This window comes from Ctenocephalides felis, unplaced genomic scaffold, assembly GCF_003426905.1.
Source record: "Ctenocephalides felis isolate EL2017-DRISC unplaced genomic scaffold, ASM342690v1 CF-g0.4_SCAFFOLD_01604, whole genome shotgun sequence".
Lineage (NCBI taxonomy): Eukaryota > Metazoa > Arthropoda > Insecta > Siphonaptera > Pulicidae > Ctenocephalides > Ctenocephalides felis.
This window is the reverse complement of record NW_020537758.1, coordinates 39,009,777-39,030,406: the sequence shown is the minus strand read 5'-3', so window position 1 is coordinate 39,030,406 and position 20,630 is coordinate 39,009,777. Positions and strand designations below refer to the sequence as shown.

Below are 20,630 nucleotides of genomic sequence, written 5' to 3'. Positions count from 1 at the left end.
AGAGAAACAATTAGAAATTTTATTAGATACAATTAGTAATTAATTGCTCCTATAACATAAATGTTAAAAAATGTAGTAATCTAATGCCTAAATTTAAACAAAAATAATAAAAGTTAATGGTATCCAATTTCTTGTAATTAGATTTATGGATTCAAAACCATATTTATTCTTGAAGTTTGAGAATGCTATCTACATCCCTGAAAATGGACATTTTTTAATGAAATATTACGTTATTAAAACATTTTTTCTTTGTTATTTATTAACAAAAATTTTGGAGGTTTCTGAACATTTTGGAATACCTCAGAAAAAATGGATGTGTGTGTATGTATGTATGGATACAATTTTTCGTCCACGTTTCCGGGCGCAGGTATCAACCGATTTGAATAGTTCAAAAAACATTTGATTCCTATTGATAGGGAGATGTGCTAATTAGTTTCTGGCAGGGTTTTTGAGAGAACTGAGTATCCGATTTGAATGATCCAAAAAACATTCAATTTGTAATGTATGGGAGAAGTGGTGAATAGTTTTTGGCAAAGGCAGGTCCAGCCATTTCGAAGATACAGAGCTAAATATACAAAAAATGGCAGTATTTGAGTGTACTAAGCATCCGATTTGAATGATTCAAAAAACTTTCTGCTTATGTTGACAAAACAATTACTTTAAAAAAATATATCTATTTTTTGTATAATGAAGATAATTCAGATTTTAATTTTAATTCTGGCTAACGTTCTAAAGCTCACTTATATACTTCAAACAAATAATTTTAGCTTTACATTTCAGTTAATATAATTCTTATAAATACAGATCAATTGCATTTTATAATAAAAGAATGAATTGAGGGCGAAAAGCGCAACAAGTATAGAATTATTTCAATAATTTCTGTTTTCTGAAATATAGAAGTATTAATGATTTGAATAATATAGAAACGTATTTCTATGATACCAAAATTATTTTTATAAGCACAAACTAAAAATTAATTTGAACAATTGAGTTACTACCGAAACTAATTGCATTTTATAATAAAGGAATGGATTGGGTGCTGAAAGTGTAACAAGTTGAGAATTATTTTGAGAATTTATGTTTTCTGAGATATATTGATAACTTGAATAAACGTATTCCTATGTAATCATAAGCACAAACTAAAAATTACTTGCAACAAGTGCAATTCCATTGTGTTACCATTGATCAAACCTTTGAACTTCAATTTTTATTTACTTAAAACAATTATCAATTTATGTATGTTATATAATAATTTCTTGCACATTGTTTATCCAATGTATTCTCATTATATTCTACAGTTACAACCAACAATCTCACGATTTGATATATCATATGACTAACAAAATAAACGCATGTACAAGCTTTACCATAGGACTTTCTAAGAAACTTTGGACCAAGAAGAGGGCAATTTTAAATGTTATACCTATAAACGAAATATCAGTTAATGAAAATTATTTGTGTACTAATACGATGGAATTTTTATTAACAAAAAATTGTACATTATTTATATAAAGGTGACAAAAATAACTGAGATGTAGAAAGAGGAAAAGACTAGATTTAAATATAGTGTTGAATGTTGTACAGTTCATTAAAGGTTCATTATGTCACGCGAGAAGAAACATGAATTCAGGTTTGAAATTAATGTTTAAGGAGGAAATATAATTGGATTAAATATCAATGGTCAAAAATAAATAAAAATCGCTCTCCTTAGATATAACAATAATAAATTATTTGGGTATAGATATAAAGTTTGCATCTGATCTTTAAAACACTGTTATTTTATCGGTATCAAACAACGAATCAACAGATAAATTTAATGCAAATAATAGATTTTCTTCGTGAGTAATATTTCGAAATGATTTGAATGATAAATAATAGTCACGTATTTATTTTGCACTTACGTGGCCCATGTTCTAAATTTGAAATAAACAAAGAAAAGACGTAAATGAATATGACAAGCGTTCTAAATCATCCTCCACATAAATTTATCACATTTCCTCATACAAAACACATAGAAATTCACACCCAAACACCATAATACAAAAATAATTCTAATATTTTGTGAGGTTATATCTGAATAACATCAAAATAAATGTCAATTCAAAACGACAACTTACCCGGTTGTAATAGGTGAATGATATCCAGATATTTATATTTTGATCACTATTGTGGTTGTAATTATTAATTTGATTATTGTAAACACTAAACACTTGAATAATTTAGCCGCGACCGTTTAGAAATAGTTTGACTCAACTCTTAGTAACTCACATGCCGCGCGTCACAGCGCAAACTCGTATTTTAGTGTTGTACTAGGACCAATGAGGGCTCGCAAGCCCTCGTGGCGTGATGTCTTACGTCACTCTGACTTGGCTGCAGTGCCGATCAAATATGTCTGACAGCTCATGCAGCGACATCTGTGTCAATGCTGACAACTGCTTGGATGGCAAGGGCGTACACCAATAACGGAAACATAGCGGAAAATACAAAAAAATAATATAAAAACTGCAGTAAATGATATAAAACCCATTAAGTTGTATTTATTTATTACTTATTCGAGCTACACTTAGTTTTGTAACATATTTATAAACATACATAATTAATATTTAAATTAGGGTGTCATCTATTCATGTTATCCATTACCTTCACGTAGCAAACGGTTTTATAATTTCAGTTTAAATCCAGATATATTTTACGTTAAATTGAATTGCTCATTTATTAACAATTTGTGTTTTAAAAGCTTTTGTTAAGTAAGCTGCCAAGTTTTAATATTAACGCTTTATTAACATTTCAAATACTATTATTCATAGTGTCATTAATTTTACAAAAACTATATAATCAAGTTCAGCTTGGAATTCAAAATACCCAGCCCTAAGTCTGTAAATACTTGTCATAGATAAAAGAAGAGTATTAGTAAGATACTTGTATATTGAGACCTACCTTGTAAATACTTGTCATAGATAAAAGATGAGTATTAGTAAGATACTTGTATATTGAGACCTAAAATTTGTCTCAAAATCTATATATGTTGCGTACACCCATAGATAAAAGAAGAGAACACCTAAAGGTTGTCTCAAAACCTACATATGTTGCGTACACCTCACCATATGTAGGTTTTGAGTCAACTTTAAGGTGTCAATATACAACTATTTACGGACTTACAGCTGGGTATGTCGAATTCCAAAATTCTTATGTCTCAAAACCTGCATATGTTGCGTACACCCCACCATATGTAGGTTTTGAGACAACTTTTAGGTGTCAATATACAAGTATTTACAGACTTACAGCTAGGTATGTCAAATTCCGAGATTCTTATCTAATTTAAGCTTAAATGACTGGACTAATAGTACTCCTAATTTAATAGCTATATATCCTAAAATCATTTTTGCGAAAGAGGCATTTTTATGGCAAAATATTAGCACTTAACTAAATCTAAGAGGCCGTCTCTGCCATAAAAATGGACCAATATTATGGTAAGGTAACGTTATATAGCGGTTTTCATATGAAGTTGTACTAAAACTTTCAAAATCCTTTGTGATTTATTTTAAAAACTCAATCCGTTATCCGTTAATGGCCAAGAATATTTAAATTTTGTTTGGTTTATTGAGTTACAACTGGCAACACTGAATTCGGCGGCACTGTTCTTGTCCTAGACAACTTCAATACTAATGTTGTTGACATTTGTGAGAAGGAAGCCAAAAGCCGAAAAATTCAATTTTCATCTTTTGCTGACAGTAAACGAGAAATTAATATATTGAATTATATATTATCATAACAGTCTTTTTGTAGTTATTGTGATAGAAGTGACAGATAAGTTAAATTATATCTAAAATGGCAGGTGTTGAATCCATGGTAGTTGAAGAAAAACCAGTACCTGGTAAACCGATTGATCGCGAAAAGGTAAAATAATGAAAATATTAATTATTTTATATAGGTTTAATGATATTAAATAACTCCTAATAAAAACCCTTTATTATTGATTTCCGTATTGATCGTAAACTGTATTTATCACTTAACCTCAAATACTTTAATAAATAATAAATGACATTAATCAAACTTTTGTAATTGGATATAGCTTTTAACTTATTGCTTGAATTTATCTAAATAAGATTGAGCATAATCTGCTTTTTAAAAAACCCTTTTCTTCAATTTCAAATATTGAATAAAGAAGTTAAAATACTTTGCAAAACCAATAATCTATAAAATAAAAATGAAATTTGTTGAAATGATTTCAATTTTAATAATATTCTAATTATTATTTCAGTGTATATATGCACTATGATGTTATGATGAATAAAAAAAATGTCGAGAGAAAATAATATTATATGTTCAATTACCTAATGCTCGATTTTATAAAAATATTTGTTCGCCAATTCTCCAACTTCAAAACGTAGACTTATAGGTTTTTTTGTATTGCAGACTTGTCCTCTTCTTTTAAGAGTCTTTTATTCTACTGGACGACATAATCCTCCAACAGAATACACACGCGGTCACGTCCCTCAAAATGAACTGCAAATTTACACCTGGAAAGATGCCACATTGCAAGAGTTAGCTTCATTAGTTCGAGAAGTTAATCCAGAAACAAGACGTAAAGGAACTTACTTTGATTTTGCCCTGGTATTTCCTGACTTTCGTGGGAATGGTTATCGCATGAGAGAAATTGGTATAACTTGTTCTGGACAAAAAGGCACTGACGACTCCAAAACTTTGGCTCAAGCCAAATTTACAATAGGAGACTATTTAGATATTTCAATTACACCACCAAATAGGTTACCACCCCCGATGAGGAGGCCTCCAATGCATAATCGTGCACATTTTTAAGCATTAATTAAAAGTTGACGAATCATTTGAAATCTTAGGAAATAATTATGTTTTAACAAATAACATTACCAATAATTTTGACAAGAATAAGTTGAATAAATTGTATCATGATTTTATACAAAAGAACTATTTGTTTATAATAAAGAGTTTTAATCAATATGTGTGTACTAAATTATTATATTTTATGTTTATGAATGTAAGTTTAGTAGAATATTAATAAACTTAGCCTTTGATTTTATGAATTAAAAATATTATGTGCGACTCGATTAAATTAACTCAGTATTATGAAATACATATTTGTAGAACATACAAATTATTGTTAATTATTAGTTAATGTGCAAGTGCATAAGAGAAAATGCTATATATAAAATCTAATCGAAATGCTATATTTAAATCTAATTTAAAAGGATATCAGTATAAAGTAATAAAATTCAACTTATGTAAATAATTTACAATGTTAGTGCTATTTATTTTCAATATAATATCTGAGACAAAGTATTGGTATAATATGTACATCAACTTTGAAATTTGCATACCAATGTGAATTATAACGTTTCTGTTGTATTAATATAATTTCATCTAAAAATGCATACATTTTGCAATTAGGTTCTTTCACGAATTTATTTTATTAAGTATAAATGTTTTTGTCTTATTTTATGCAAACTATTCTTTAAATAATGGTCTTACAAAGAAATATAGTTATAATATAGAAATCATTACTCACAGTAACCAACTACTCTTAAAATAAAAGTTCATAAATAATTGCATAAAAGAACCTAATTTTATTGCATATTAAATACAAATGTAATACGCGTGAATAAATCAAATATTGTTCCAATAATTAAAATACTTTGAATAGTATGTAAATTTTAGTTTGTAGTTTTTTAATTTTTCGACGTGCTACGTTTAGGTACTATGCAACCCTTTTCATTAAATTTTCTATCAAAATGACTAATAAATTATTGACGATTTAGTATCAATTTTAAAAAAATTTAGTCCAATTAATACTGTTAGATTTTTCTCAGTACAAACGATTTTTTTATTTATATAAATTACTGAAATGAATTATGGCTGCAATCTTAAGAATATTAATCCGCAAGCAATGAAAAAGCATTCTGAGTACAATTTTGAATAAATCAGCTTATATTGACTAATTTATCATTCGTCAATATCTGATTCATCAAAAAATATTTTTGAAAAATAATTATTTCATAAAAATTACTTTTCTAAATACTGATGCCAGAAATAAAAAAAGCGCTTAATTGTTGTGAAAATATCGTATGATCTTAATAATATTTTGGCATTAGAATTTATAAAATTGATTTATTTTGCATTGATTATCTATTTTGAAAATTACCTATTTTGTTTATGCTAATATTTACATCATACTGTGCACACTACAAGTAAAAAGATTTATGAGAGCTCTTATTTCAATTTCACTCTATGAAATATAGTTTTTGCTTGCTATATATTCTTAATATAAATTTATAAGGTGTCATGATATTTAATTTTTGTTTTAAATAAAGTTAATTAATTAATAATTTATCGTACAGTACAATAGTTCACTTATACAAGTTTACTTGTACTGTGATAAATTCATATGAATAAATGTAGATTATTCATATATAAATTAATTACATATTACATGATCAAAATCCAGAAATATTGCTTCTTTGAAAATTCGTATAATTCCAATAATCTATATAGCGTTAAATCTATAAAAAATATTTTATCTAAAAAAAATTGTATCGATGTAATATATAGTCATATTTAACATTAACATTCGGCTAAGGCATTTTTTTCATAGAATGATTGTATGGGATAATGTTATATAGAAAAAATTCATAACTAGATTTATAATTGCATAAAATGAATGAAGGGCAAACAAACATACATGATTTATAATGTTGAAAAAATAGTGTATGTCATATTTTAACAGCAATGATAATAATGAAAATAGATATTTGACGAATAAATCGACTATTTAACATATTATTAATCGATCGTTTGTTAGTTGCGCAAAGGCAGGGTCATTAGCTAAAATAATGTGATAAACCATCAATTTATATTATATATTTTTTATTCGCAATATTTATTCTGATTTCGTAGTTTTTGATAAAATTGTTATTTATAATATGTTATTTGCCGATTTTATTTATACTCTTATGCAGTCTTTTATTGCGTTTGTAAGCATTGAGCATATTTTTGATAATTTTATAGCACATCTAGTTATTTTTGCTTAATTATGATTTTAAAAATTCAGTTTGTTCTAAAAATGAAAATTGGACGTTGAGTTATCATTTTCAAATATATCAATGCTGCTTAAATCTTAAACATATTATAAAAGTTTCGTTTTAGAGCTTTTACATTTGTTTACTTAATTATTAGAAAGCAACTTTGAAATTTGTGTATGTTTTATAAAATAGATATCAAAATATTGACAAGGTCAGAATATATGATACCTTATAAATCATTTTGATAATGCAGGCATGAATATGACATAATTTTAAATAATCCCTTAATTTAATTTATCACGAAGCAGTATGACCATAAGGTGCAAGGTCAATTGGGAATAGTATAGCTAGAATTATAACGAATATTTCTTTAAATAAATTATAATTAAATAAAGCGATAAATTGATGAACAATACATTATGATTTGATGAAAAAAAAAAGATGTTTTGTGATGCGATAGTGTGTGTAACTGTATTTTAATGGTGCGTTCTCTACTGCAGTGTATTAATGAGCTATAATCTAATTGCGACTAATTAGCATCGTATTTCCGTGCGTATTTGTCATAAATTATAATAAATTTGAGAAACCACAACATTAAATTGACTAAATAAATATTCAAATTTCAAACAAATAATTAAAAAATTATCAAACCCATGTGTATATACACGCGGCTTCCTAACGCTCGAGTTTGTCTATAGAAGAATTGATTCAAACAGATTTTTCTTTTAGTATAAAAATTACCATAAAACAAGGTAATAAAATAATTTTAACATGATAGCCTATCTTAAAATAAATAATTGATGCGATTATTTTAGAAACATATCGATAAATTACCGTGCACGATAACACAAAACCATTACCATCAGTAAGTAAACTAATCCTTAGAATTTACGAAGCAACTGTGGTCGGAAGAATTTACGTATCTAATTATTTATTCACATATTTAATATAATATTATACAAGATTGAATATTGTAATAATAATAGCCTGTAATATTTGAATATAAAGATTCCAATAAGAATACTAATGACAATAAAATCGATTTCATGCAATACTTCTATTTAGCTCCAATAATACGAAAAAAATATTTATAATGCCAAATTATATAAAGTAAGGCTAGAATCATTTTATCATTAACAATAATTTAAATATATTTTCTATGAAAGCGTTAAATAGTCTAAATTTACTGCCGTGGCCTCGCCGATACAAAATGATTAAAATGATCATGCATGAGTTAATTGTATTAAATTTATGACATAGAACGCACCATTATTAAAATTTTAAATAATTCTGAGTTCGGTATATACCAAAAGCTAATATGTAATAACTACAATTTATTGAACCCGTTACAATATCTGTTTTCTTTCCTAAAAGGAAGATTTGTTGCCTTCGTTGTGGTTCACAGCCGGGTTGTTCTATTATAGCAGCTAAAACGAAAGAAGATTAACAAAATATTAAACTACTGCTAAAAAAGCGACTAAGAAAGTAAGCTGTAAGTTTTCTCAAGATTAAACGATTTTTGATATTCAATGTTAACGTTATTAACAAATTTTGTTTTAACTAACATCTATTATTAAGTCCAGCCACTTACGGACTATTTTTAATCATTATTTTATATAAATCTGTTATAATTTTTAATCAAGAAATTTAGTTTTGAAGTCAAGGCAGAGTTTTTAGCTGCCACCGGCTGTGACCAGACTTAATAATAATCTAAAAATCACTACGTTTCTACGTACTAAATAACTTTGTTAACTATATTATATTCCTATGGAAGTAAAATTATCATTACTTTATAATTTTTCAATACCCGTTTCTAGCGTTAATATAGATAAATATAAATTTATTTTACTAATTTTCTATTTTTTAACTACGTGATATGAAAATTTGTAAATAAATTCTACTAAATATTTAAAAGCTTAAATATAAACAACCTTTAGTTATTTTTTTAATGTGATTTTTTTCTTGAGATTACGTGGACGCAATTTTAGGAATCTTGGGAAGATGTTTAACTATAGTTTTAACTATTTGTTGATTACCTAAAATTTTAATTATTTGTCTACGTTTATCTTAGCACTTTAGTTTCATATGTTAGGCCTCAGACTTTTATTATACTTAATACTACTTTAAACGTAAATATTTTGATCCAACCACGATATGTGAAATTGTAAGGGATACTATGACTGATACAGCGCAATGATTATAGTATATTTTTTATACTATAGTCAATAATATTAAGTATTGTGTTTATGTAATTTACACATGATTTATTTTGTGTGATTTATATTCGAATATAACTGTTCGAAAACACTTGCCCGCAATTTCTATTTTCTAATTCAACACGATGTTGAGTAAATTTAGTTTTAGATTTCTTTGTAAAGTAAGAGAGCAAGATATCCAGAATATAACTATTAATTTTCGTGAATTTCGAATTGGACCTATATAAATTGTTTTAGTAAATTGTAACAAGTAACTTGATAATTTAATTCTAATAGCTACAGTAATATTGGTTCGTATTTTGTAGAAGATATCGTAACTATGATATCCTAGCTTAATATAATAAATAGAATTAGCATCGAATAACGTAGCAACTACTAACAAAATAACGATATAAATACCAAACAGTTTCATGTACGAGTCATCTACACGTCTTATTAAATTAGGGTAAAAGCAACATCAACGCATTTGACACTTTATATAGTGCAGTAAATGGAGCATTTTAGGTCTGAATTTTTTTACTTTGCTCCGAATTTCATGGAATTTTGGAATTAGGTTCATCTTACCCTGAAGTTCAAAAGTGAAAACAATTCGGGTTGCGCCATCAACCCCTGGGGGGGGGGGTGACACCCCTTCTCAATTGTGTAATTAAATTTTTTTAAAATAAATCGATAGAAGAACTAATTATAAGAAAAAAATGTTTTTTACAGTTTTTCAAAAAAACTAATACTTTTCAAGTTACTGGCCACTAAAGATTAATATATTTTTGACGTTTTTCTTCGTTTTTTTGCAAATATCTCCTAAAATATACATTTTAACAAAAATCATGTAATGAACAAAATAATGTCAATAAAAATCTGAATAAATCGGTATTACATAAATTGTTCTAGGAAAAATATTATGCAAGATTTGAAAGAGCAAAGTCGTTTTTTATTTCGTTCATGATTCAATTGTTGTATTTAAAGCCATCTAGTGTCGAGGTTTTACATTTTATGTATTACGGTGAAATTGGGTTTTATAGTGCTCAACATAAGCTTTAAAATGAGTGCTGTTACAAGTTTTTTACATGTAAAATGGATGAGCTATCATGCAAATAAGAAGCATATACGAAGTTTATTTCTTCTAAATCATATGGTTTAATGAGCACCATTTCCACCAGAATTAAAGTAATTTACATTGTATCTAGAATTCACTTCATTATAGACATCTTGATGGATTCCAGCAGATTCACTACTTTAGTACAAACTATTTTCAGAAAATTTTATTCAGATTTTATAAAAACTTTTTTTAGGAGATATTTGCAAAAAAACGAAGAAAAACGCCAAAAATATATGAATGTTTAGTGGCCAGTAACTTGAAAAGTATTAGTTTTTTTGAAAAACTATAAGACATTTTTTTCTTATAATTAGTTCTTCTATCGATTTCCGACATTTTGAAAAAATGTAATTACACGATTGAGAAAGGGTGTCATCCCCCCGGGGGGTGATGGCGCAACCCGAATTGTTTTCACTTTTGAATTTGAGGGTAAGATGAACCTAATTCCAAAATTTCATGAAATTCGGAGCACAGTAAAAAAATTCAGAGGTTATACCTATTTTTCCTCTCCGTTTACTGCACTAATATATTTTGCATTTTTTTTTTCAAATGGCATAAATATTTTTGGCGTTCAATATGCACGTCGTTCAGTATCAGGCGATACACCAAGCAATAATAAACCCATTTTCCCTCCGGCATACCTTTCCAGCAGCCGCCTTTTCAAGTCGGGAGGATACGTGACGTAGATGTAGTGTTCACTCTGGCCCATGTCCGCAGCGCCTGGGTCTGCCCCGAGAGACGGGTCTCGGGCGACCAACGCGCGTTGCCCGTAACCGTCGCCTTCGCCGGGAAGAGCTCGTCCCGCGGCGCTGTGCGAGGGCGAGGAATGGGCGGTAGCCGTTGCACTCGTACTTGCCACGCTTCGGTCGTCATGACTAGGTAATTTCGGTAAGAATATGGTAATTGTAATTCTATTTATTTAACAATATTATGTAATTTATTTTACGATATATAATAACTGTATCTAAAATATAAAATCTCTATAAAAAGTAATATTTTGATATTCATCCAAAAACGTAAATTTTTCTTACATACATATTACAAACGAAATGACCAGAAAATCTTAAAATGCATACTGTGTATATAAGAGAGAAAAATATCGTAATTTATACCAAGCGCAGTAAACTATACAGACGCATAAAAGGTTTATTTCGATGAAAAACTACGTGATAAACGGCAATGTTTTCTTAAGCGATTAGGGGTACTTGGAGGCACGAAAAAATGAGAATTTTCAGTATTTTTTTGTTATTAAGCGATGTTTTATTACAAAAATATTAATACGGTATTATTGTATAATGTTTTGACTTGAACTAACAAAATCTTCAGAAAAAACATTAGATATTAAGTTGTAGCTGTTTTTGTTGACCCTGTTTTAAAAAACGGTCCTGGCAATGACCATCATAACTCTTTAGAGATTCATCTAAAATCAATCAAATAAAAAAATAGTTTTAAAAATAGATAATCCTGGGCCTGATCGAAGGTTTTCTTTTTTTTGCAAAAATTAACAAAATGGCAGCACCAGAAAAAAATTTCGATTTTTGGGTAAAAAATCAACAGTTAATTGGTCTTAAAAAATTGATATTTTTGAAAAAATAAAAATTCTTCGATCAGACCCGAGTTTATTATGTATTCTAAAAGCTGTATAAATTTCATTAAAATTTACTAAGCGGTTTTTGAGTTACAGTTTTCACCGGTTCAAAAAACATAGTTTTGAGAAAAACGCGTTTAAAGTTTCACATCGGATTTACGTACAGAAATTCGAATTATTGATTTACTTAAACCGAGTCATCTATTTCTGGGCCATATAATAGTTCATCAGTCATTGTGCAAGTTTCTAATATTAACATTTGATGTTGCCTACAAAGCATTCTGGCCTCCCGAGTGTTTTCGTTGGCGCGCTGATCTGCCACTTTCACACGTGCAGCATACCAACGGGAATTATACCCACAATTAGGTCCTAGGTCCCACAATTATACCCATAATCAATAATAATGATGTATATGCATTCAGCAATTTGTACGATAGTAGAACTAGTATTCACGGTTTCTAGGCATATTTTTTACACTAGTTGGTTGAAGCTTTTAATTCTTTCTGATTATGGATTCAATCTTGAACTGCACATCTTGAAAGTGAATTATCATTGCTGAGATCGTCGCAAAAAAATAAAAATCGATTTTTCAAAAATTCCAAGCACCCCTAACCCCTTGAACAAATGATTTTCATCCGTCACCATTAGCATTAGCCTACGTATGTTATCAGTAAAAACATCTTTATATTTTTGTTTACAAAATTACGCATGTAATACTACAAAAAGCAAGCTGAAACTATAAGTTTCATATAAACTATATGAAACAAGAAACGTAAACATTGTTTTAAATATGAAAGCATAGTTATTTTAGTCAATATAATTATAAATTTCAATATTTAAATATATTACCTCATAGAATTATTATAAAAAATAATATTAAGCACATATGTTTGGCCAAAAAGTCGATTATATAATATCTTCAGAAATTTATTTCTAATCCTTACCGATGCTCATCCAAACACACATTTTGTTCATATATATAATAAAGCAAAATAAAAAAGTAATATTACTCACTCAAATAGCACCCAGATAATGTAGTAGCATAGGCATATTCCTAGTGACAATACCATTACCATCACAAATAACAAACCCCATGGAAAAGGTCTTGGTTCGGGATTTCCTTCTTCCCAATAGCGGTCACAACTCAAATACCAACACACTGCGTGATTTAATTCCTCTATAAACAAATAATAGATAAAATTATTCGAATTATAGTTCAAATTTATTTGTAAGATCATATTTAGAAGAAGACATACCTTCCATATCTGTGAAGTCTTGAACAGATAGATGAACCAACAAACCAGCAATACAATCTCTGACAAGAATCTGCAAAATTGATATAAAATTTAAAATCTAAATTTAATAAGGATGCAAAAATCAAATTGTTTATTTTGATCAGATTGATATTGAAGCTATAAAAATGCGAATTTTAATCTCATTTACATGTATCTTTAAATCCACATTTCTCAATTACCTATGCTTTGTACTAATTAATTGAAAACAATAACATCAATCAAATCAACAAAATTATGTCATGTATTATATTCAATAGCATTGTAACGAATTGATAATATTGCAAAAATTGATGTTTTTCAGATTTATAATTTTACATTTTAAGTATTTATACCTCACATCGCAGCTTGAGCCTTGCCAGATCATCAGGTTTACAGTCAGCCTTAAGACGTTGAAATTCATCATTTGTTGATCCATCTACAGCTGGTAACGCCGAGTCCACAAGATGTTCATCGCAAGCGGCCGTGGCATTGGAATCACCATTCTCCTCTATGTCTTCTACCTCTCCGTCATCATTATCGACATCTAGAACAATAATAATCGATAAGTAAAGAAATTTATTTTAACTTGTATTGATTATTAATAAATTACTTCCCTCATAATTATGATAAGTTATAGTAATCGCAAAGAAATTGAAAATGAATATTTTATATATCTTCACGTTTCAATGGTTTTTATTTATCAAATTGTTATATTTTTTATTATCTGTCACTTATTGTTTTTATTCCACTTTATCGTTTTGTATAATTTTTATTATTCACAAATTTTATTTTACTTATTAATTATATTATTATTAACTTCCCGAAGGAGAAGTTTATGTTTTCATCAAAAAATCCGATTCGCTAATTTTATGTTTTCTCGACGTTTCAACCCATTCTAAATCGAATGAGACCAAATTTGGAAAAAGTATGTGTGTGTGTGTGTGCGTGTGCACCAACAGATTTTTTGTCATAAATCGCCGTTTTCTCAAAAACGGGTGGACCGATTTCAAAAATTTAAAAGCCATTCGATGTATCTCGATGAGGACTATTGTTTGTCAGTTTTGTGCGACGATCGACCAAACCGTTTCTTCGTAAATAGCAGAGAAGTGAAAAGTCTTTCGTCCACGTTTTAGCCCGCAGTTGTGAATCGATTTTGAAAATTCAAAAATCGTTGGAAAGATATTGGTTGGGAATCGTGCTGATTAGTTTTTGGTAGAGATCGGCCGGGCCGTTTTCTTGTAATAAAGTTTTTTAAAAAAAAAATTCGACGATTTTTATGATTATTTTTTTGAAGGTAGATACCATAGTCTTCTATATCATACTAAAATATTACGGCCCTACGACAACTGGTTCAGCTTTAAAAATTTGTTAAAGTTTGCAAAAATTGGTATTGTTTTTTGGCATTTGTCAAAGTTAGACCTTTGATCGACGTTTTCTCAAAAACGCCTGAGCCGATTTTAGAAATTTAAAAGCTATTTGATGTATTTCGGTGAGGACCATCGTTTGTCAGTTTTGTGTGACGATCTGCCAAGCCGTTTCTTTGCAATTTGAAACAAAGTGTTAAACTTTTTGTCCACATTTAAGCTCATCCTACCAAACCGATTTTAAAAAATCAAAAACTGTTCGAAAGATATTAGTTGGGAATGATACTGATTAGTTTTAGGTGAAAATCTACCGAGCCGTTTTCTTGTAATTAACTGTTGAAAAAAGTTTTAAATTTTCGTCCACATTTAAGCTCATCCTACCGAACCTATTTTAAAAAGTCAAAAACTGTTCGAAAGATATTAGTTGGGACTGGTACTGATTAGTTTTAGGTGAAAATCTACCGAGCCGTTTTCTTGTAATTAATTGTTGAAAAAAAGTGTTAAATTTTCGTCCACATTTAAGCTCATCCTACCGAACCGATTTTAAAAAATCAAAAACTGTTCGAAAGATATTAGTTGGGAATAATACTGATTAGTTTTAGGTGAAAATCTACCGAGCCGTTTTCTTGTAATTAACTGTTGAAAAAAAAATTTAAGCCGATTTTCATGGAACTTTTTTGGCGATATACATCATGGTCTTATAGAACTTACTGAAATATTACGGCCTTACGACAAGTAGTTTAATTTCAAAAATTCGTCAAACTTTGCTAAAATTATTATCGTTTTTTTTTTAAAGTAGGATTGATGAAGTATATTATTTACACATTTTTTTTTGATTAAGTCGATTATTTACACATATCGGGAAGTTCATGTAACTTGCCTCAAGACTAAATACCAAACCAACTAGTTATTCTTTGCTTTTATTTTGTATTAAATCATCATAATACGGATATCAATTTAATGTAAATACTATCCTATATTTTGTACTGTATTTTATTTATATTTATGTTATTGTTTATTAATGTTACTAGATGTTATATTATTTAACAGTTGTAACAAATATTGTAATTAAAAAAAAATCAGGTTTTTTATAGAGATTTCAATGAGTACAAATTTTGTTTACACTTATATGAGTTCCGTACCAATGTTTATTTGTTACATTTAGATTTATATTCACTGAGAAATTTTCAAAAAAATTCAAAATTTAGAAAAAAAGTTATTTTTTCAAGAATTTCAAAATTCTCGAAAATCTCATTTTTTTTTAGTTTTCAAAAAATGTAATTTTTTTCTTAATTTAATTTTTAGTACGGAAAGTTCCAGCATTCGTTTTTTAAAGTAAAACATCACTAGATTGTTTATAAATATATATATTATATATAATATATAATTATATATTAAACTTGTTCTGAAATTTCGTACCTTCAGCGACCGGCGCTTCGTCTCTATCACATCTTTTAACAGCCACTCGACCCGGCAACCCGTTTTTGTACCGCCCATTTCTTCCATTAGCCTTTGCACCATGCGGTAGCCTAGCAAGTGCCCGTGGCCCGGTTGCGGTGAGTGCCGTCGCCGAAGGTCGCGAGGATCCTCGAGGCCCCGCGTCTCGCCAGATTTCTATGTCCGTCGTAGCACGTTGACCGGACGACGGGCCGCCTAACGCGTCGCGGGCTACGAGCACTTCGCAACGCATCATCGCGCAATAATCGGCGAGGCATACTGCGTCTTCTGCCTATGAAATTATTAAACAGGACATATTTTACAATATCGATATAAAAAAACAAATTTCATAAGTGCATAAACCGTTTCTAAAATATATAATAATAAGTATATCTTCTTAGATATAAAAATGAATCGCAAAATGTGTTGGTAAGCGCATAACTCAACAACGCCTGGACCAATTTGGCCAATTCTTTTTTGAAAATGTTTGTTGAAGTCCAAGGATGGTTCTTACGGCGAGAAAAAATCAAATAATCGTCGGGAAAACCCTAAAAACAGCCCTTTTCTTCTTTAATCGAGTAGGCAACGAAATTTGTAGGAAAAACAATGATCTATGTCATGACATTTTGTGTAGTTTTTGATAATCTAATTTTTAATATATTTATATGAGCATAGAAATATCTTTCTATTAATTAACGAGCTATATTGACAGCCAAAAACATTGATGTAAATGAATGAAAATAAATTATGATTTGCATGATTAAAATTACTTACTTTCAAATGCTTATAGTGTTTCATTTAATTATTCTTAATTCACACCGAATTATTACCAGGGTGACGGTTCTGTTCCGGATAATTTTTTGCAAAGAATGGAAAAAAGGTAGGAACAAAACACCGCCACATTACAAATTTTTTTGACAGGACAGTCTGTCGGGTCGGCTAGTTATATATAAAAATGAATCGCAAAATGTGTTGGTAAGCACATAACTCAACAACGCCTGGACCAATTTGGCCAATTATTTTTTTTAATATTTGTTGAAGTCCAAGGATGGTTCTTACGGCGAGAAGAAATCAAATAATTGCCGGGCAAACCCAAAAAACAGCCCTTTTCTTTTTCTCATACAAACGTTTTTTAACTAAAACGTAGAATCAATTTGAGCTTAATTGCTATTATATAAAGTTCATATTAAATTACAAGCACTCACTGTATACTCCTTCTAAACGATTATTCGGACTTTGATAAATCTTTCTGAAGTTTGTTAAGGTAATTTTCTAGGACGTATGTGATTATAAAGTACTGGGATGTATGTGCAATATTGTAGAAATAAATGAAAAAAAAATGCAAAAAATGACATGTCATTGTTTGCATTGAAAACAAATGAAAACTATCATCTGCCAAAAATTTCAATTTACTTATGAACTTTGCTAGAAATTTATGAATATGAATAAGAAAAATGAAATGTCTACATCATTATTGTCAAAAAGCAGCTGAGATGTGCCAGAAATTAAAATAATATTGTTTACAATATATGTATGGCAGATTAAATGATACACATATGAATATGATATGACAAACTAATTCACTTAAAATATGAAATAAAGTATTAATCAGGGCCGGTCCTACCTTTAATGCGATGCATGCAAGAAATACGAGCGCACGCTTTAGGGGGCACCAACACAAGATTCGTATATTAAATTTTCAATATAGTTTTTTTTTAATATATAATTCCGTTGCATCTTTTACTAATCTTTTCACAATATTTTTAAAATTCGTAAAAATCTCACTTTATACCAACAAATGGGAAAGTAAAGAATACATACACTGCCCTCACGATATGGATTAGGAGAAGTTTAAGATGCAATTTTGGATATCTTAAATAATAATAAATTTAATTAATTTAATCCGACATGAAGTACCAGTGTTATGTTATGGTTATGGTTATGTTAAACCGTTTAAAAGACTTCAATTTCCAATGTAGTGTGGGAATTGAGACTTATAATTTTATTTAAAGCAGTTCTACATTCAGCATTGCTCATATTATAAATGTATATGCATTTTGGCGTAAAAAGTAATTTAAGAAACAATAATTATTATTTTTAACTAAACGGTAAATGTTAGTATATCATATTAAAAAATTGTAGACATGATTACAGGACAACATCAGTCGGGTCATCTAGTTTTAAATATATTTAAAAATAAACATTTATATCGGCACCGAATTTGTGGAAGCATGTTGTAAAAACTGCAACTTAAATAAAATACTAAAAAAATTTAGAAAAAGTTATCTGCCAGAAATAATAAAAATAATGATAATGCAAACTTTCACTTCATGATATAATAAAATGCAATTGTTTATCAATGTACTGTAAAAACATACGTATTAAATTTGAGAAGCTTAACAAAGTAATCAAAGAACCTGGCATTGAAGTATTTGTAACAGTAGATTATTGATTAACTAATTTATAGGAGCTATTTTTAAATAATTGATTCTAACTGATCATGAACCTTGTGTTATTGTTGTGACGTGATTCAACTGTTAGACATTGTACAATTAAATAGATTATTGGGTGACATTTTCAAACCTGCATATATATGTATATATATATATATATATATACAAATTTATTTTTTATCATTTTTTACTTACCACATTGATTTCATTCTTATGTCTGTTGTCAAAATGCAAATCCAAATGCCGTTCTTCGAAAAAGCTTTTTCCGCAAAATCCGCACGTCCATTGGGAAGGCCTGTGCTGCTGTTTGGCCGCTTGCTGGGGACCAAAAATGTCCCTCATTGGATGAAATGGACATTCTAGTGGAAATTTCACCTAAAATAATAAAATTCTCAATCGTAAATAAATACAATAACGGAATTTCATACCTAATATAATACATTGCAAGCTCTTATAGATTTTTTTCATTAGATTAAAAAATGCAATTAAGTTTAATTAAATGAATTCTTTTTAAAATAATAAAGTGATCGCTTACCTGGTATTTGTCTAATATAGGTATCCATTTATTCTGAACAATTTTTCTGACAAGTCGAGCGTTATCTCTTGGGCATGAGATTTTGAACACACTTGGTCCGGGCCATGGTATTAAAGAGAGTACGCAGAGCGCGATTACCTTTAAAAAATCAACAAATAATATATTCATTTATTAGTCATTGTATATATGAAGGATCATCACTATCTCTGTCTTTTAAAATAGATAGTTTACTAATGTTAACGATATATTCACTACTATCATATGTAGCAGATAAGTAAAATTTACATTTGCTTAATTGAATCATTCTTGTTGAAAAAGCAGATAGTTCACTTTGGTCATTTTATATTTATGTATAGTTTTAAAATGCTGATAGAAAAAAGTAAAATTTTCGACATTTAGTAGACACATTTATAAATTCTGCTGTGTTGACTAATGAACATATAAATCTTGCATCGATAAAATTAATAAAGCCGCAGAACCATCGGATTTAACCGGTTGGTTTGGGGGCTGCAGAAAACAATATCGAGATATATATATATATATATATATATATATATATATAATAAACATAGAAGAGCACCTACTAGTATGTGAAAATATAGCTATTATATGCGTACATGTTTTTCCCGCAAAAATGTTTTCGCCCCTTAATGAGAAATGTATTGATCTCAAGAAATTAAAGTATTTATTCAAAGAAGAAAATTTAGTAAAATGAATATTAATGGAAATATTATTATTATTATGTCGGGATATTTGTTTTAAAGCAATTATTAGAGCATAGTTGTCAGTTGTGCGCGCGTGGATAAAGCAATGAAATACTAGGGTGAGTATTGATCCGACGCCGCCACCAGTAAAACATGATAGCTCACTGTAATATGTTGCAGTTTGAAAGAAAAACGATATAATCACCTCAAAGTTAACTGATTTGGTCCACATTCATATTCCACTAGATTGCTTTTGATAGCATTCACGTTTTTATCACAATTTTGAATTTCTAACAGGGTAGTTTTAACACATTTATTCTCACTTTCGTACTGGGTTACTAACACCCCCTAAAATGCAGACAGAATTCCGCACGTGGCATTCGGATTCGGTCGTGATATTCCGTAGACTGAATAGTAAGAGCTCTGGCAAGACGTTTTTTGGCATTTCGAAAAATTTTTAACTAGTGTGGCGTATGGCATCGTGCCTTAAGGCAAATTGCTGGAACTTCCCGTACCAAAAATTATTATTTTTTTAAAAACGATTGACATTTTTGAAAAAAATTACTTCGAAAAAATTAGATTTTTGAGATACTAAAATTTGACAAAAAATTACTTTTTTTGAAAAAAAAAATATATTGGGAAAAAAATGTTTTCTTCATTTTGACATATTTTGGAAATTCTGAACTTTTTTTCAAAGCAATCGTACTGCTTTAACTGCATAGAGACGAAATGTCAAAGCGCGTAAGCGCCGCGTTGCAGTCAAACGGATGAACATTGGTACGGAACCCATGGGAATGTAAACAAAATTTATACTTATTGTTAAAATCTCTATAAAATATCTGATAATTTGATGTGCATATGTCTAATGATCATTTTTGACCGCCAAATGGCATTTTTTTTACTTTTTTCATTAG

General features: G+C 29.0%; 2 protein-coding genes across 2 annotated transcripts; one reads left to right on the top strand and one right to left on the bottom strand.

Annotated features, from left to right (window-relative positions):
* Window positions 1–3,743: 3,743 nt before the first annotated feature.
* LOC113373718 (histone deacetylase complex subunit SAP18-like) lies at window positions 3,744–4,818 on the top strand. Its single transcript, XM_026613996.1, has 2 exons — window positions 3,744–3,897; window positions 4,417–4,818. The coding sequence occupies exons 1-2, from the start codon at window positions 3,829–3,831 to the stop codon at window positions 4,816–4,818; spliced, it is 471 nt and encodes a 156-aa protein (XP_026469781.1). The 5' UTR covers window positions 3,744–3,828.
* Window positions 4,819–10,932: 6,114 nt separating this feature from the next.
* LOC113373717 lies at window positions 10,933–18,819 on the bottom strand. The gene is made up of 6 exons (XM_026613994.1): window positions 18,673–18,819; window positions 16,007–16,316; window positions 13,577–13,767; window positions 13,206–13,275; window positions 12,964–13,126; window positions 10,933–11,272 (listed from the first exon to the last, which is right to left on the bottom strand). The coding sequence occupies exons 1-6, from the start codon at window positions 18,817–18,819 to the stop codon at window positions 10,933–10,935; spliced, it is 1,221 nt and encodes a 406-aa protein (XP_026469779.1).
* Between the last annotated feature and the right edge of the window lie 1,811 nt (window positions 18,820–20,630).

Bases quoted from the DNA above. Each gene is read 5' to 3' on its own strand.
- LOC113373718 (XM_026613996.1), top strand. From the start codon at position 3,829: ATGGCAGGTGTTGAATCCATGGTAGTTGAAGAAAAACCAGTACCTGGT. The intron at 3,898-4,416 runs GTAAAATAATGA...TTTGTATTGCAG, and splicing joins AACCGATTGATCGCGAAAAG to ACTTGTCCTCTTCTTTTAAG.
- LOC113373717 (XM_026613994.1), bottom strand. From the start codon at position 18,819: ATGAGGGACATTTTTGGTCCCCAGCAAGCGGCCAAACAGCAGCACAGG. The intron at 13,768-16,006 runs GTACGAAATTTC...TTATTGTTCTAG, and splicing joins CGAAGCGCCGGTCGCTGAAG to ATGTCGATAATGATGACGGA. The intron at 13,127-13,205 runs GTATGTCTTCTT...ATTTGTTTATAG, and splicing joins AGACTTCACAGATATGGAAG to AGGAATTAAATCACGCAGTG.